The sequence below is a fragment of the Chamaea fasciata genome, unplaced genomic scaffold, assembly GCF_029207755.1.
Source record: "Chamaea fasciata isolate MVZ Bird 193981 ecotype frontalis unplaced genomic scaffold, bChaFas1.0.hap1 SCAF_21, whole genome shotgun sequence".
Taxonomy (NCBI): domain Eukaryota; kingdom Metazoa; phylum Chordata; class Aves; order Passeriformes; family Sylviidae; genus Chamaea; species Chamaea fasciata.
This window is the reverse complement of record NW_027094106.1, coordinates 1,031,972-1,050,818: the sequence shown is the minus strand read 5'-3', so window position 1 is coordinate 1,050,818 and position 18,847 is coordinate 1,031,972. Positions and strand designations below refer to the sequence as shown.

The 18,847-nt window shown below is 53.8% G+C and overlaps 1 protein-coding gene across 1 annotated transcript in view; it reads right to left on the bottom strand.

The window, feature by feature from the left end:
• The window catches only part of CALN1 (calneuron 1), a 120,024-nt gene that overhangs the window by 9,285 nt on the left and 91,892 nt on the right, over nt 1–18,847 (bottom strand). The window contains 1 exon segment of the mRNA XM_066201902.1: nt 6,312–6,465. Coding sequence (XP_066057999.1) covers nt 6,312–6,465 — 154 coding nt within the window.

Below are 18,847 nucleotides of genomic sequence, written 5' to 3'. Positions count from 1 at the left end.
GAAAAGAGTAAAACATGCTCAGTGTTTTTGCAGAAATGTTCCTGAATTGAACAACTTCCTGAGGGCTCTGTTATAAAACAGAGCCTGAAGGCAGCTGGATGCAGAGAAGTCCCATTGACTGCTCTTTACCTGCTGAAGGGACACCAAACATCCAAATCACCTACAAATAACCCCACGGAAAGGGGAATATCTGTGGAGGGGCTGAAGGCCCAGCCCAGCCTCTTGCTGTTGGTTGGGAATTACTCCAGCAAGATGGGATCAGCATTGCTCTGCTCCCTTGAAATCCACAGGGAGACAGAGGAGCTGGAATTCCTGATGTCCTGATTGCTGGAATTCTTCCCTACCTGCTGCCCTCTTGAACATGAAGTACTATTTCACCACCCCTGCTTACTGGGGAGGGTTTGCCCTCAGTTCTCTCCTCTCTCTAAATCCAAAATCTTTGAGCACAGAATCTGCTTTTCCTGCTTGTTCCCATAGCTGGCATTGTCCCAGGGCTGGAGGCCAACTTTTGGGTGCCAGTGGGAGCTTTTGCCACCCATGGGACACACCAGGGGTTGGATGTGGAGCTGCCTCATTGGACATGGGCAGAGCCTGAGGCTCCTCTGGAGAAATCCTCAACCCTTCTCAGGGGGAAGAGCGACCCAGAGGTTTCCAACATCCATCAGACCTCACGAGGCAAAGGCAAATCAAGGCTGGGTCATTCTTCTCCACACTCCCAGGACAGGCTGGTGAGGAGAACTCCCTCACTGGCACAGAGCACTGCTCCCAGAACTCCTCCAGCAGGACCTGGGGTTGATGGGGCCAGGCTGTTTCCAGGTCATGATGCCCATGGTGGGTTTGGGATGTGCTCCCAGCACTGGGAGCCTTCTCTCCTGCAGGAAAACAGCTCCTCACAAGGAAAGCAGCAGTGTATTTATAGTGGCCCTGGCCCAGCCCTGCCTCAGGTGAGTGATGGTGGCTTGCTCTGGCTGCCTGGAGTTATTTTTGGTTTAACAGGTCCATCTGTCATTCCCAAGCCGAGCTGAGCAGGACAGGGGGGCAGGGAGGAGCTGCTGGCTGCATCCCATGGATTTGGGGGTCATGGCTGAGGGTGGAACCGCCGTGGCAGGCAGCACCAGTCTGTAATCACTGACACTGCCGGGCCACCAGCTCTGTGTCCTGAGTGTCGGATCAAGGGAAGTGCCAGGAAAGGCTGCTGGGCTGTAAATCTTTGGGAGCACAGTGTTGCTGCAGATTGTCCTTTCCCCGCGTGCCATAAATCACTCAGCATTCACTGCCCTGCCCTGAGCACTGATAAAAACAGAGATAAAGCTGACAGAACTGTGCCTCTGCCCTGGACGTGTCTGCCCCCTAGATGTGACATCCTACAGATGACTTCAATGTCCAGAGGGAGCTGAGGAAACCCTGGACTTGGCCCTGACTACAATACAAATCTTTAATCTGGGGTAGACTGTGTGGTGAGAGGTGCAAGGTCTGTCATCCACATTGATACCGAGGAATATTGCATGGTCAGAAAGATCTTATTATCACATGATGGCATAACTGTACGGCAGACATTCCATGGAGTGGTACTGATGGTGAAATTACCTGTACAATACTCTTCAGCACCCGAGCCAGCTCACCCCCGTGCGGAGAAGGGGAATGTCCAGTGTGGAGAAGGGGAATGTCCAGTGTGGAGAACAGGAATGTCCAGTGTGGAGAACAGGAATGTCCAGGTGTGGAGAACAGGAATGTCCAGTGTGGAGAGGAGGAATGTCCAGTGTGGAGAACAGGAATGTCCAGGTGTGGAGAAGGGGAATGTCCAGTGTGGAGAACAGGAGTGTCCAGGTGTGGAGAAGGGGAATGTCCAGGTGTGGAGATCAGGAATGTCCAGTGTGGAGAAGGGGAATGCCCAGTGTGGAGAACAGGAATGTCCGGTGTGGAGAAGGGGAATGTCCAGTGTGGAGAACGGGAATGTCCAGTGTGGAGAAGGGGAATGTCCAGTGTGGAGAGGGGGAATGTCCAGTGTGGAGAAGGGGAATGTCCAGGTGTGGAGAAGGGGAATGTCCAGTGTGGAGAAGGGGAATGTCCAGTGTGGAGAACAGGAATGTCCAGGTGTGGAGAACAGGAGTGTCCAGTGTGGAGAAGGGGAATGTCCAGTGTGGAGAAGGGGAATGTCCAGGTGTGGAGAACAGGAATGTCCAGTGTGGAGAAGGGGAATGTCCAGTGTGGAGAAGGGGAATGTCCAGTGTGGAGAACAGGAATGTCCAGGTGTGGAGAACAGGAGTGTCCAGTGTGGAGAAGGGGAATGTCCAGTGTGGAGAAGGGGAATGTCCAGTGTGGAGAAGGGGAATGTCCAGTGTGGAGAAAAGGAATGTCCAGTGTGGAGAACAGGAATGTCCAGTGTGGAGAGGAGGAATGTCCAGTGTGGAGAACAGGAATGTCCAGGTGTGGAGAACAGGAATGTCCAGTGTGGAGAAGAGGAATGTCCAGTGTGGAGAACGGGAATGTCCAGTGTGGAGAACAGGAGTGTCCAGGTGTGGAGAAGGGGAATGTCCAGTGTGGAGAAGGGGAATGTCCAGGTGTGGAGAACAGGAATGTCCAGGTGTGGAGATCAGGAATGTCCAGTGTGGAGAAGGGGAATGTCCAGTGTGGAGAAGGGGAATGTCCAGTGTGGAGAGGGGGAATGTCCAGTGTGGAGAAGGGGAATGTCCAGGTGTGGAGAAGGGGAATGTCCAGATGTGGAGAACAGGAATGTCCAGGTGTGGAGAACAGGAATGTCCAGTGTGGAGAAGGGGAGTGTCCAGTGTGGAGAAGGGGAATGTCCAGTGTGGAGAAGGGGAATGTCCAGTGTGGAGAACAGGAATGTTCAGGTGTGGAGAAGGGGAATGTCCAGTGTGGAGAACAGGAATGTCCAGTGTGGAGAAGGGGAGTGTCCAGTGTGGAGAACAGGAATGTCCAGGTGTGGAGAAGGGGAATGTCCAGTGTGGAGAAGGGGAATGTCCAGTGTGGAGAAAAGGAATGTCCAGTGTGGAGAAGGGGAATGTCCAGTGTGGAGAAGGGGAATGTCCAGTGTGGAGAACAGGAATGTCCAGGTGTGGAGAACAGGAGTGTCCAGTGTGGAGAAGGGGAATGTCCAGTGTGGAGAAGGGGAATGTCCAGTGTGGAGAAAAGGAATGTCCAGTGTGGAGAAGGGGAATGTCCAGTGTGGAGAACAGGAGTGTCCAGGTGTGGAGAACAGGAATGTCCAGTGTGGAGAGGGGGAATGTCCAGTGTGGAGAAGGGGAATGTCCAGTGTGGAGAAGGGGAATGTCCAGTGTGGAGAGGGGGAATGTCCAGTGTGGAGAACAGGAATGTCCAGGTGTGGAGAACAGGAATGTCCAGTGTGGAGAGGGGGAATGTCCAGTGTGGAAAACGGGAATGTCCAGTGTGGAGAGGAGGAATGTCCAGTGTGGAGAACAGGAATGTCCAGGTGTGGAGAACGGGAATGTCCAGTGTGGAGAGGGGGAATGTCCAGTGTGGAGAGGGGGAATGTCCAGTGTGGAGAACAGGAATGTCCAGGTGTGGAGAAGGGGAATGTCCAGTGTGGAGAACGGGAATGTCCAGTGTGGAGAGCAGGAATGTCCAGTGTGGAGAACAGGAATGTCCAGGTGTGGAGAACAGGAATGTCCAGTGTGGAGAACAGGAATGTCCAGGTGTGGAGAACAGGAATGTCCAGTGTGGAGAAGTGGAATGTCCAGTGTGGAGAAGGGGAATGTCCAGTGTGGAGAACAGGAATGTCCAGGTGTGGAGAAGGGGAATGTCCAGGTGTGGAGAACAGGAATGTCCAGGTGTGGAGAAGGGGAATGTCCAGTGTGGAGAAGGGGAATGTCCAGTGTGGAGAACAGGAATGTCCAGTGTGGAGAAGGGGAATGTCCAGTGTGGAGAAGGGGAATGTCCAGTGTGGAGAACAGGAATGTCCAGGTGTGGAGAACAGGAGTGTCCAGTGTGGAGAAGGGGAATGTCCAGGTGTGGAGAAGGAAAATGTCTCTGTCCACAGGAGGAGAAGGGTTTGGGGCTGGTCTGGGATCCAAGAACACTCCCAGAGGTGACACTGAGTGGAGATCCCCCTTTCACCAAGGTGCTCCTGAAAGTCTCCGCTGTGTCTGCTCCCTTAGGAGATCCCCAAATCTCAGTGAGAACCACTGGGGCTCATCTTGCCTTCATTCCTCCCCGGGATTAAAGGCCCTTCAGTGGGGTGGATGATTTATTAAATATAGATGGGAGTTGAAAGAAATATTTGAATTGCTATTTGAGGAGTTGAACTAAGAAGGGAAGTTCTTTTAGGGTGCAATTCATCTCATCCCAAGCTAGCACCTAAATTAAACACAAGAAATTCCACCCAAAAAGCATCTCCTTCAGGGCTCCAACTAGGAGTGACCCCCAGGGAGACACCCCAGGACAGCTGCCAGCTGTCCCTTAGTGCCACAACCCATGACATGTAATTCCTGCTACTGAGCCCTGTAGGGATCCTGGTGTTCGAGAACTGGGAACTCTGAGGGCACTGGTGGGTCATTCCTGGCCAGCCTGGGGAGCTGCAGGGACACAACCTGTCCTTTCCTGGCAGAAATGCTCCTGTCAGAGCTGTCACAGACCAGAACCGTCCCCTTCCACTGGGACCTGGAGCAAAACTTTGCCCTGTTGTTGACAGTTCAGCTGATCTTTATTCCCTGCTGGATTTGTGTGTGTTCCCAACATCTAAAAAAGGGTCTGTTTTGCTTCTAGGTTCTGCCTGGCACCAGCAATGCCAAAACATCCCACGAGAAAAGCTGTTCCTGCTGCACTTTTGGAAACTGGAGCTTCCAAAATGAGATGCTGAGCATTTGGGACCCAGGTTTTTTCTGGGATGGTTCAGCCAAGCTCCCAAAACCGTGTAGCAGTGACAGCTGGCTCCTGTCCCCAGGGATCAGCAGGTCAGTGGGCACCAACAGCTCCAGGCAAGGAAGGAACATCTCTTCCTCCCTGCTGCTCTCCAGGAGGAACACAAAAATTGTTGCTCGGCCTGATTCAGAGAGTGCTGCTGCTGCCTCCCTCCTGCAGGTTTTTTAAAATTCAGCTGTGCTCCTCTAGCTTCTCTGCAGTGTTTAACAGAGGAGAGGCTGGGAACGGAGCTGCTGCATCCCATTCATCAGCCAGGCCAAGGACTGAGCTGTGTCTTCATCCTCTGCTTTGTGTCTCTGCCTGGTGCCCTTTCAGAGCTGTTTGACCCCACAGAATGTCAGAATTTCCCCCAAATGGTCTCCATAAAGTGGGACTGCTGGGTGGGAAATGCAGTGGCTCTACCACGGCACAAACTCTGAGCTTCTCTGCTCCATTTCCCTGGGCTCTCCTGCACTTGAGATGATTTCATGGAATGGTAGAACAGTTTGGGTTGGAAGGGAACTTAAAAACCATCCAGTTCCATGGGCAGGGACGCCTCCCACTGTCCCAGGCTGCTCCAAGACCTGTCCAGCCTGGCCTTGGGCACTGCCAGGGGTCCAGGGGCAGCCACAATCTGGATAACAATGACCTGTTTGCTTGTTCCAAGCGGCAATTCTTGGGAGCAGCACGAGTTCCTCTGGCCAAGGAAATGCAAATGCTTCTCCTGAGGTAGCTTAAAATGGGGAATGTCAGAGTCAGCTCCGTCCAAGTACAAAACCCACTGTAGATCCCAGTGTCTGACCCTAATTCCTGATCCCCTGTGGCTCTGCTGAGGGAAGTGTTTCCCCTTCTCTGGCTGCCTCCAAGCACTGCTCAGCCTTTGACTTCTCACTCTCAAGTGTTGAGAGGAGCTGTGCAGGCCGAGGCAGGTCCTGACAGCTCAGAGCAAAAGGTGCCCAGGGCAGCAGGGCATGGATGCTCCAGCACTGCTCACTGCTGGTGTGACAGAGAAGGAGAGGACTCGTCCCAGCTATTCCCTGGGAGACTTTTTGGGGTTTGGAAGAGTCCAACAGAGCTTGGTAGGGCCTGCCAGTGCCAGTAAAGCCTTTCCATGATGGGATGAGGGAAATAAAGGTGTTTCTGTAGGGAAATTCAGCCTGGCTTAGACACTCACCTCAGCACAGCCCTCTGCCTGCATCCCACCAGAGGGAGGGGTAAGCCCCCAGTGCTTCATCCTTGTGCCTGGAAAAGGATCAGCTTGGCTGAGGGAGAGAAGAAGCCTGAGGGCAGCTCCTGAGCTCTCTGTGTGTCCTTGCTCCTCACTCCAGAATAACTCCCTGCCAAGCCCATGCACCCTTGTCCCGGATCAGAGCGACTTTCACCAAGACAGGCAGAGGATAACTGAGCAGAAACCCAGGGACTTTCTCTCTCACCTTCAAACTCCGTTTGGCAGTTGCCAGAGTTCTCATTCAAGCTCTCCTCCTCGTTGATGATGATGTTCTCAATGTCCTTCATGGTGAGGTGGTCGCGGAAGGCGTGGTACAGGATGTGCTTCAGCTCCTCCAGCGTTATCCTCTGCATGTCAAACTGTGGGAGACAGCCCAGTTACTCCCAGGGGATGGGGCCTCTGAGGAAAGCAGGTGTGAGGGCAATGCCACAATCCCCAACTTGTGTTTTATCAGCCTCATTTCACCACCCTGCTGTGGGGTTTTGCTCTTTGGGGCTGGTTTCCCTCTAACAGTGAGTGCTGTAAATGGGTGCTGCCCCTGCCAGCTCCCTTGGCACTGGTGGAGCAGCAGAGAAACGCAGCCGTGTGCCAGGGATGGCCTCCCAGGCTGGACAGGCAGCAATCCAGTCCATCCCAACAGAGACAAAACCCTCAGGGATTCCCCTGGTAGCTCTCACACCTTCCATGAGCCACAACCCCCTTTTTTACCTTCCTAATCCCCCAGTTGTGCCTGGGTGGGAGGAACAAGCAGAAGACATTTCCCTCGGAGATGCTGTGTGTTGTAGATCCAGCAGGAAATGCTGTTCTTACACCAACCAAGTGTTAAACCCACAGTTCCTGCTGAAGGAGAACGTTTTGCCCCAGAAGGACGTGGGACAGATGCAGTTTGTGGTGTTAATTAATCAATCAATCAATCCCTGCTAATGGTGCAGCAGAGAGGAGACACACCCTGGCTGCTGTGCAGCGCCAGGGGAGCAGAGGAGTCTCTCTGAGCTTAGTAAGGAAGGATGGAAATGTTCCAAGTCCTGATAAGTTTTCTGAGAGCTGCAGAAGCTCCTCCTCTGTCCAGCCCCTCGAACTGAGGGCTTACAGCCCCAGAAGGGTTCATGCACAGCAATCAGGGCTCCTCCATCCCATCTGAGCCCCCACCCACCCTCAGGACACCCAGAAAGGCCAAACCCCTCTGGTTCAATGCCCCAGCGGAGGGAGGGCAATGCCAACTCACACCCACTTCTGCCCCTGGAGAGTGGGGGTGCCGCAGGAATTTCCCATTCCTTCCCCTGCCTGGGGAGAGCAGGACAAACCAGGCAGAGCAGGACACAGGGAATGGCTTCCCACGGCCAGAGCTTTGATGGGAGATTGGGCAGGAATTGTTCCCTGGGAGGGTGGGCAGGCCCTGGCACAGGGTGCCCAGAGCAGCTGTGGCTGCCCCTGGATCCCTGGCAGTGCCCAAGGCCAGGCTGGACACTGGGGCTTGGAGCAGCCTGGGACAGTGGAAGGTGTCCCTGCCCACGGCAGGGGTGGCACTGGATGGGCTTTAAGGTCCCTTCCAACCCAAGCCTTTCTGCGATTCTGATTCACTGAAAACAAAAAACCAAACCCACAAAGTACAGCAAACCCCAGGTTTGTATTGGCCTGGGAGGATTCCGTGAGCCAGGAACTGGAAGAGAATTCCAGCAGAGGATGAACATCAGCCCTCGTGGGGTGGAGTGGAGTCACCAGGCCCTGAGGAGCTGCTCCTGCAGGTAGGAATTGACTACGGGGATGGAATTATGGGTTGGCCATATGGATAGAGTCAGGAAGGGGCTCAGTTTCAGGCTGGAGTTTCCCGGGATGAGGACTCCAAAGGAATGCAGGATGGGGCGTTGGGTGAGAAATCCTCGGATTTACCCCCATGCAATCAGCACTGCAGGAAGCCACGCAGGAGGGCTGGGAACCCTGGGCAGCTTCACTGCCCCCTGCAAACCCCCAGCAACACCCCCAGTACTGCTGCAAGGCAACCAGAAGAATTATCCCAAATTTCCACACCTTCAGTTGCCAGGAGAAACGCTTTTTGTCATGGAACAGGATGTGAAGAGCACAGCTGCTCCCTTTTCAACATTAAAGACAGCAGAGCAGGGCTGGTGAGATTTGTTCATGCACAAAAAGGAAGGATGGAAATTGGTGATTAAATCCCAGGGGGATTTGCAGCCCAGCTTTGAACTGGGCACCAAGGAGCCGCTGGTGACAATGGGGTGCTCACTATTTTCAGCTGAATCCCTACGGAACAAGGACAGCAGAAACACCAAACCCATCAGCCCTGCTGCTCACAGAAATGCTTTTCATCTGGACAGAGCCAGGAACTTTGTCTCTGGACCCTGCTGTCCACTTCCCTGCACATTTCCTGCAGCAGGGTTGGGATCGGCGCAGGAAATAAGTGAAGGGAATTGGAGAAATTGGTGTTTCTGTGGATGCTGGATAAAACCAGATGGATGTGTGCCAATCTGCCTGCACACACGGGGATTGATGGGAATATTGCAGGGCCCACATTAAGCAAAGTGAACTTATCTTCCTTCCTTAACCCCTTGGAGGATGAATGGTTTTGCATCCGTGCAATGAGCAATGGTCGGGGAAGAAAACCTCAGGCTGAGCAGCTCAGGAGTGATGAGAATCCCAGGATGGGTTGGGTTGGAAGGGACCTTAAAACCCATCTTGTCCCACCCCTGCCATGGGCAGGAACACCTCCCACTGTCCCAGGCTACTCCAAGCCCCAGTGTCCAGCCTGGCCTTGGGCACTGCCAGGGATCCAGGGGCAGCCACAGCTGCTCTGGGCACCCTGTGCCAGGGCCTGCCCACCCTCCCAAGGGAGAATTCCTGCTCAATGTCCCATCTAACCCTAATCTCCTTCAGTTCGACCCCATTTCCTGTGTCCTGTCACTCCAGTTCCTGATGCAGGGTCCCTCTGTGCCTTCCCTGTGTCCCCTCCAGACCCTGGGAAATGCTGGGAGGTCTCTGCACAACCTCCTCCTCCCCACTGCGCAGCCCCAGCTCCCTCAGCCTCTCTCAGTCTTTGCTGCTTCCCTCTCTCCCAGCATTGCCACTGAAAAGCCTTTGCAGAGTCTTCTGTCCTGCTGCCTCTGCTCCAGGCTGGAGCACAAACCCAGCTCTGGGGATCAGCTCATCCTCAAATTGTGCCAGCAGTAATGACTTGAGGGGTTTGGGGTCTTCCTGTACCAGATAAAATCTGTCTGGAGGGAAGGAATTGTTCTCTTGACAAATGCTCAACTGCTGCCGCATCTCAAATATTATGCTAATAGAGAGAGAAAGTATCTTTTTTTTTATTGTTTTGTTGTCATTTGTATCTTTTAGGAAGTGGAACAACCTCAGATGAGACTCAAAATCACCCTCGTTGGCTCATAGGAGTTGGACTCAACGATCTTTGGGGGTCCCTTCCAAGGGAGAACATTCTGTCAATCTGTGAATTTATGCAGTGATTGCGGTCCTCCCTCCTGCTTTACTCCATGCAGGACACCCATCCTCCCTGAGCTCTGTGTCACCCTGGCAGAGTGTCCGGGATGGCTCCAGCTCGGGGCAGGCAGGGACAAGCTCTGCTTGGGCTCCCAAGTAATTCCAATTATCACTGCTCTCCAACCCAGCAATTTCCCTGATTCACTTTTCAATTACTCCAGGTTTTATTGTGGTAATGACAGGAACCAGGGAGCAACTCTTAACTTTTATTGACTCTTCAGGGAGGAAAATGGGACTGTGGCAAGCTGGAAACTTTCTATAGGATTTATAATTAGGAGAAATCAATGGAGCTGCTTGTGAGCCTTGGGATAATTCGCTGTGAGCAGTGAAACACAAACTGTGCTCAGGCTCAAACTCCTGGTGCTGCTGTGAGTGGGAGCTGTGGAGAACACCAGGGCAGTGCAGTCCCTGAGGGACCCCTGAAGCTGGAGGATGTTGTCCCATGAGATGTCTGGAAGGGAAAGTGGACCTGATCCAATCCAGCCTGTAGCTTTCTTCTGGACTTAAAATTCCTGCAGGGAATGAATCCCTACTTCAGTTCCTTGAGTCTCCCTGATGGAAGTTTCCCAAATTTGTGTCTGCCTTGCCTGCAGAGCCCCATTCTCAGGGAGCTCTGTGTCCTAACCTGGCCCGGGCTCCTCTGCTCCGTGCAGGAATAGCCCAATGGGAAGGGCTTGTTCCTTGAAGGAGTTAAATGCTGAAATAGCACTTCTGACCATTTCATCCCAGCTCAGCTTTAAAACAAGAGAGTGGGAGGCTCCTCTCTGGAATCCCGGGGTGGCCTTGCTGCCCTGCAGGTGGGTGAGACCAGGGGGAGCCTGCAGTGATGGGAGCAGGGCCTCTCTGGGGACCTGCAGGGGCTTTTAAAGCCACTTGGCTCAACAAGAGGTGGCACTGGCTGCTCTGGCAGGGAGGGTTTAGCTGGGAGAGCACTTAGACCCAGGTTTCCCACATAAACCACCTGGAAACGTCACCTGGGGCTGTTGAGGGCTCCAGGTGGAACAGGATTTTTTCCTCATGTTCTGAAAATTAATTCTGCAACCCCAAAAGCTTCAAAGAATCAGAGAATCATTTAGGCTGGAAGATATCCTTGAGTCCAGCCAGGGGCCTGATCGCAATTCCAGCACCAAACCAGGCCCAAAGCACCACATCTGCAGTGACCCCAGCTCCAGCCCTAACCACGACACAAAGCACCGTGTCCATGTTTCACCGACCTCTTGTTTGGGGCAGCCCTGGACAATCTCTGGGTAACAAACACGGCCTTTGTTTTGCCCTCAGACCTTATGCATGCCTTGAATAATCCCAGGGCAGATGCAGAGGGGCTCTGCCTGTGCTGCCACAGTGGGGACGTGACCCCAAAAACACCTGGAGTCAGCGGAGCAGCTGGGCTGTGTGCACGTGTATAGATGCATTTGTATGGAGAAATGTATTGTCGAATTACAAATTATTATTGCTGTTGTCATTGTCATTGTTATTATTACTACTATTGTGGTTACTGTTGTTATTACACTAAATTGTTGTTGTTGTTGTTGTTGTTGTTGTTACTTAGAGGGATGAAGCACCTCTCCTGTGAGGAGAGGCTGGGAAAATTTGGATTGTTCAGCCTGGGGAAGAGAAGGTTTGGGGTGACCTCACTGTGGCCTTCCAGGACCTGAAGAAGCCAACAAGGAAGATGGAGAGAGACTTTGGACAAGGGATGGAGGGACAGGACACAGGGAATGGCTTCCCACTGCCAGGGGGCAGGGATGGATGGGAGATTGGGCAGGAATTGTTCCCTGGGAGGGTGGGCAGGCCCCGGCACAGGGTGCCCAGAGCAGCTGTGGCTGCCCCTGGATCCCTGGCAGTGCCCAAGGCCAGGCTGGACACTGGGGCTGGGAGCAGCCTGGGACAGTGGGAGGTGTCCCTGCCACGGCAGGTGTTTAAAACTTTATGGCGTTAAGGTTTCTTCCAACCCAAACTACTCTGGGATATGATAATAATAAATTTTAAAGTATAAAATATGTATACACACACACACACACACACATATATATATATATATATATGGAAACATAGGAAATATTTTCCAAATTTCCAGGCCCACCCCTCTCCAAACCCCTCCCAGCCTGCAAGAGGGAGGAGGGTGGATTATCCCCTCTTGCCAGGAGGTGATGTGGGCTGGACACGGTCCCATCCTGCCCGGGGCTGCGCGCCCCGTCCTCCCTGCATGGTGTGACACCGTGCCATCCCCATCCCTCACACAGAGGCTCCCATGGGGTGGTCCCATGGGGACACACTCACGCTCACTGCCCGGGGCGCAGGGAGCCCCGCAGGAACCATTCCCCCTGGAAATAACCTGGAATGGTCACGCCGCGGTGGACAAGGCTGGCGACACCACGGCGAGCGGTGGGAGATGCCCAGCACTGGCAGGCGGCACTGCCAGCGTCTCCCGGGGCTGGAGGAGCTGCCATCCCGCTCCCACTGCTTCCCCCGGCAGGAGGATCCCACATTCCCGATGCTGCGGGGAGCGGGAAGGGCACCGGGACATTCCCACGGCCAAACTCCCTCGTCGCCGGGCTGGCTATCGCGACAGGCTCCGGCCCTCGCGGCAGCTCTGGCAGCAGGACCCGGACACTCGGTGACGAACGAGCCGCGGGTCTCCGGGCGCGCTCACAGCACACACACAGCGACAAATCCTGCCGGGTTTAAGTGCGCATTCCCAGCGCCCTAACCCCAAACACCCCGCCTGAGTCTGCACTGGGAGATGATGAGGAATTCCAGCCTGGGCACCTCCTGCGTGTCCCTTCCCACGCCCCACAGCCCGTGGGATCATCGAGGAGCTCCGCTGGGATGCCCCCAGCTCCGCCGGAGGCACTGGTGTCTGTGAGTTACAAGCTGCTCTGGGCTGGGCTCCAAGCGCCCTCCTTTGTTCTCGGGGACTGGGGGGGATTTTGTGGCTGTCCTGTGCAGCGCCAGGAGTTGAACTCGATGGTCCTTGGGGGCCCCTTCCCACTCGGGATATTCCAGAATGCTCAGGATGGATTTGGAGCATCCCTTAAAGCTGCTGGCTCCGTGACTCCTGGGACAGGGCTGGTGTGGCCTCTGTCTGCCAGGAACCCGCGGGGACACATTTGCCTCTGCGGATGGGAAATGCTGCTGGAGCTGGGCTGCAAAGAAACTGTGTTCCAAGCCAGAACAAACCTGGAGTTGTTATTCCCTCCTGGAGATGTAATTCCCTCCGCTGCTCCCACCCCCTGGTGAGGCTGGTCCCAGCCTTTACTAGACCCAGACTAATTTTGGGGCAATGATTTAAGGAGGAGATTCGGTTTTTTGGCTGCGCCTCTCCATTTCCCAGCTGGGCTCTAATGGTTCTTAAACTGGGCTAAGAGGAATAGGCCCCCTGACGGGCACCACCTCCACAGCAAACTCAGCAGGAATATTAATCCTGGCCCCATTCAATTAACTTGAAATAGTTTAGTAAGCCACGGAGAAGTGGTGGTTTGGTGGGCTTTTTTTAATTAAGAGAATGTTCTGAGGCTGCAGCACAAATTAACAGGCCCCAAAATTTTCTGTGGGTGGGTTTAGGGCTGCCAGGGCTCCCCCAGGCTGATCCTACTCAAAGGGAATCCCTAAGGAGGGCTGCACCTTCCTGACCTTCCATGCCAGGCCTGGGGGAGTCTCTGCGGAAGCAAATTCCTCCCATCTACCCAGGGCTACAGCTGGGAATTCCCATTTGGCACCGACCATCTTCTGCCTCCCGCACAGACCTGGAGCCCTCACGGATTCCTGTCCTGGGGTAGGTCCAGCCCTGGGCTGAGGTAAAACTGCTCTGGTGGAGCTGTCCGTGTGTCCCTGTGCAGGCGGGGGATTTCACCCGGAGCTCTTCCCCCTTGGCTCAGCCAGGGAGAGCACACCAAGGGGGTTTTGGGGCAGATCCCTGTGAGGGCTCTGCCAAAACTCCAAATATTCCAAGGGGGAAAAAAAATCCTTCCATCTTTGCCCCGTGGAACGCTCCTCCGTCAGGGGGGAGCAGGGGGACCTGCTGTGTCTGGGAATGCTGGGATTCCTGCTCCAGGCAGCAGCAAGGTGTGAGGGCACCTCTGCTGTGTGCCAGGTGCCCGGGCACAGCTGCACAGACAGCAATGGCACACCTGACAGCACTGAGGGGAAGCCAAGGCCTCGCAGAAATAACCTCCCCTGTCTGTCTCAGCAAGCACACTGAGCCCGACCCTCGGGCCTTTCCCCCATTTTCCGTAGGCTGCTGTGGATCCCTGCCTGGAGAAACTCTCTTCAATCTGCTCCTGAATGGGATGAGGCAACAGAAACCCGAGTGAGGTGATTGAATGGGCCCTGCTGCTGTCTCCTGAAAGCCCTCAGCCAAAGGAAAACAATTTGTTACTTAACAGCTACAAATGTTTTGAGAATGCCGGGAGAAGTGGATTAGAAGGTGAGACCTGCTCCTGAAGTGCACAGAGGACACAATAATTAATAAAAGCTTTACAAGGCAGACACGGAGCTGCTGTGGGGGACTTGGGGCATCCTTGGCACTGCTGACGGTGGTTAACAAAAAATAATAACAATGAGGCAGCAAAGAGAGCTTCTAATGCTGCTGTGCAGCTCCAGCCAGAGCCAAGATAGAATCCAGAAAGGGTTGGGTTGGGAGGGACCTCAAAGTTCATCCCTGCCATGGGCAGGGACATTTCCCACTGTCCCAGGCTGCTCCAACCCCAGTGTCCAGCCTGGCCTTGGGCACTGCCAGGGATCCAGGGGCAGCCACAGCTGCTCTGGGCACCCTGTGCCAGGGCCAGCCCGCCCTCTAAAGCAAAAGGGAAAAGAGAAAAATCCCCAAATTTTTTCATTTTCTACTTCCATCAGCAAGTGATGTTCAGCCACTTCCCAGGAAGGACTTCAGCCCCTGGAGTGGTTTCACCAAAGGCAAAAATTGTAAATAACAAATTCCCCCTTCTTCCCTTTTTTCTTAGCTTTTATATCTGAGGTGGCACCACATGGTCTGGAATATCTCAGGACCTCAGGACTAGCATCTTCTCAATTTGCAAGACATGAAATATTGAAAAGACTATTTTTTTTTCACGGTGAGAAATTCACCTAAAGCAGGAGAAATTCATCTGTGCAGGGAAAAGTCATGATTTGTCAAACTGGCACTTTCTAAGGGGAAGGAAGAAATAACAAATCTGAAATGCCAGACATTCTTGATGTTGCTAATGGGGCCCAGGAGCTGAGAGAGAGAGGATGGAAGTGCCACCACCAGTGTGTCCCAGTGGGGCCTGCCCAGTGCCCCAGCCCCAGCACACAAACACCACACTTGGGGCTGTTTTTCCAACTCCCCCCAAGCTGTGGAAACCAGCTAAAGCCCATCCCATCAGCTCCACAAAGCCCCTGGCTCCCACCATCACACATTTGCTGAGAGGTGACAGTAGAGCTCCCCTGGTGCCTGTCATGGATCTCTCCTGACGAGTCAAGAGCCCCGAGGGCAGTCAGGGAATCTCAAATTTGGCTGGAGACAGAAACACAGTGCAAAAACTCTCCCCTGCTGCAGCTCAGTTCAGCAGTTCCAGAGGAGAGGATGTGAGAAATGGGTGCTGGTGCACCAAGGCTCACAGGATGGGACAGAAGGAAGGAAGGACAGAAATGATTTGAATATTTTGAATTTGTTTCTCTCTCTCACCTTATGCTGGGATGTGGATTTGTCTTTCCTTATATTTGCATGTTGTAATTATTTTTGTGTCACCTTTTGCTCTCCACATAGCAACCACTGTTTGAAAGTAAGATTAATTTGGCTGAAAACCACAACATCAAAACTAAAGCCTGGAGTGTCTGCTCAGTTACTCCAGTGCTGGGAGTCCATGATTTTTTTTTTCCTTGCCATGCTACAAACAAGGTGATCACTTCTGAAGTCCCCTCCAGCAATTCACTTGGCATTTGTGAGCTCCTGGCAGCTACCAATAAGAGAGAGAGTGCGGAAAATACAGATCAGCTGTCAGTGCTGAAAAATAGACTTCAGCCAAGTGATTTTAATGCCTGACTCAGTCTGCACGGAGGAGGGAGCGCTGGCCCCTCCACACTGGGATAAATGAGCACACGGAAAGCAGGAGCAGAGCTGGGCCCCCAGCACAGGTGATCCCACAGCACAGTGCAGGTGAAATGTGGGAAGAGCTCACCTAGGAAACTCCTCCTGGGGACAAGCAGGGATGGTGCAGATTGGGAACACATTTAGGAGCTCCAAATGCTTGTTTGGAGCCCACTGGGAACGCAGTGGGACCCTCCCAGCACCAGCCTCTGCATCCCATCATCTACACCAGGAACATGGGGCCGATGAACTCAACAGGTTCCTCAGAACAGAGGTCACAGCAGATGGAGCAGGTCCAGTGAATTTTCCTTCCCTGCCTTGTCTGAACTGCCCAGTCATCAGATTTTGCTGTGCTATATCACAATAAATAAATAAATGCTTTTGGATCGTCTTTTATCTTTTATTAGAGAGTTTGGATTCTCTTTTATCTTGGGGTGTCCTTTATGGCAGATCTGACCATGAGTCTCTGGGGAGCTGGATGTAGAATCACAGAATATCCTGCCTGGGAGGGACCACAGGGATCATCCAGTGCAGCCCCTGGCCCTGCACAGACCCCAAACAATCCCACCCTGGGCATCCCTGGGAGCTCCTGGAGCTGTGGCAGCCTCAGGCTGTGCCCATTCCCTGGGGAGCCTGGGCAGTGCCCAGCACCCTCTGGGGGAAGAACCTTTCCTGAGGTCCAGCCTGAGCCTGCCCTGGCAGCTGGAGAGGAGAGTTCAGCCCCATCCCATCCTAAGCTCCCACCTTGGAACAGCCACATCACAGGAGAGAGCTCTGACCCAGGCCTGTGACATCAGGCTGCTAACTGCACTTCAGTTCTGCATGAATTAGAGAAATATTTAGCTCAGTGACACTTAAGGGCTCTTGTCCCACTAAAATAAACTGAATAAACTGTCACACGGCAGCTCAGCTCTCCCACCCTGTGCCTTGCTGAAGGGAGGCTTGGAGAGCCCAGGGGCAGCACCTGGGGGGCAAATCAAAGCTGGGCTTCCAAACAGAGCTCAACACACTGGGGATGGAGCAGCTCTGCTGGGAGGAGAGGCTGGGAGACCTGGGATTGTTCACCTGGAGAGGAGAAGCTCCAGGGTGACCTCACTGTGGCCTTGCAGGGCCTGAAGGATCGGACAGAAAAGATGGAGAGAGACTTTGGACAAGGGCCTGGAGTTACAGGACAAAGGAATGGCTTCCCACAGCCAGGGGGCAGGGATGGATGGGAGATTGGGCAGGAATTGTTCCCTGGCAGGGTGGGCAGGCCCTGGCACAGGGTGCCCAGAGCAGCTGTGGCTGCCCCTGGATCCCTGGCAGTGCCCAAGGCCAGGCTGGACACTGGGGCTGGGAGCAGCCTGGGACAGTGGGAGGTGTCCCATGGCAGGGGTGGCACTGGATGGGCTTTAAGGTCCCTTTCAACCCAAACCATTGATGATCCCATGAATTCAGCAGAGCAGTCACCAGAGCAAGCCTTACACCCCAATTTCTGGCAGCTGGCCCTGAGGGGCTGCTGTTCCCACATCCCCAGCACAGAGGACCAGGCTCTCCAGCCCCACAGCCAAGCTTAAATCCATCTGCACAGCTGTGCCAGGAGTGGATGCAGCCCTGCCACATGTGTGGGGACAAAGCAGGTCCCTGACCGGTGACACAGCTCTGGCTCTGCCATCCTCTGCTAAACCTCTGTGTCCTCCCTGCCCTGATGCAAGGCTGCTCCCCTCAGTGCTCCCTCTCCACAGAGCTGAATTTATTGGTGCTGGGAAAGGCTCAGCAATCAGAAAGAGCAGCTAATCCTGATGATTCCAGTGATACAGCCCAAGGAAACACAGTCCTGTCCCACCCTGCTGACAGCTCCACAGAAATATTGGGATCGTTTGTTTGGGTTCAAAGCTACCTCTGACAGGGTGAGGGGATTCACTAAAACGGAATGTTTCCTACCTGGCAAAGGTGACATCTCCTTTTATCTGGAATGCCATAAACAACCTAAAATGTAGCAGTCCATAAAAACAGGGGGAAAAAAGCAGCTGGAAAAGCAGCAGCAACCCTGTGCTGCACAGTAAAGAGATGTCCTGCCCCAGGACATTGTAAGGACAACAATTCTCACCCCTGGACTGACCAGCCTCACACTGCAAGACACTTTCTCCTTGTGAAAACCACTTTGCCTGTGAACAAACCACAGGAGAATTCCTGCAAGTCCCTGAAAAAAGACCGGAGCCAGGTGGGACAGTGTTTTCTCATGAGTGACAAGGGACAGGAAAAGAGGAAATGGCCTCAAGTTGTACCAGGGGAGGTTTAGACTGGGTGGTCAGTCTGGCACAGAGTGCCCAGGGAGTCACCATCCCGGGCAGGGTTAAAAAAATGGATGTGGTACTTGGGGACATGGGTCAGTGGTGGCCTTGGCAGTGCTGAGGGAGAGCTGGAGAGGGGCTGGGGACAAGGGATGGAGGGACAGGACTCAGGGAATGGCTTCCCACAGCCAGGGGGCAGGGATGGATGGGACATTGGGCAGGAATTGTTCCCTGGCAGGGTGGGCAGGCCCTGGCACAGGGTGCCCAGAGCAGCTGTGGCTGCCCCTGGATCCCTGGCAGTGCCCAAGGCCAGGCTGGACACTGGGGCTTGGAGCAGCCCGGGACAGTGGAAGGTGTCCCTGCCATGGCTGGGGTGGCACTGGGTGGGCTTTGAGGTCCCTTTCAACCCAACCCATCCTGTCACTCTGTAATGCTGGATATGGAAAATGAGCTTCATGCCACACCGACATCTTCCTCCCTCACTGATTCATCCTGACACCAGACCATTCCCCTCCAATAATTCCCTATTGCCCATCATCCCACTGGGCCAAGGATCTCATCTGGAGCCTTGCTGAAGCCTCCTCTGCTCTGCAAGTACCAATCCAATTTTCTCACCGAATTATTAAATGTGTCAATAAAATCCCGCTCATTACAACCCTGGAGTCCTCAGCTTCTGCCCCAGCTCTGGAGAAGGTAGTGAACCTGCCACAGCTTGAGCAGGGATATTTTTCTAATAGGAAATGTCACTGATTCATGAAAAGTCGGAGCCCGGAGTTCATTAAAACTTGACTAATTAGAGGCCTAATGGTGAGAGGGAAGGGCCTTGCAGCTGGACTCCAGCTGACTGCAGACACTCACCCTGGCAGGGACCAGGAGAAATGGCATTTATTGGTG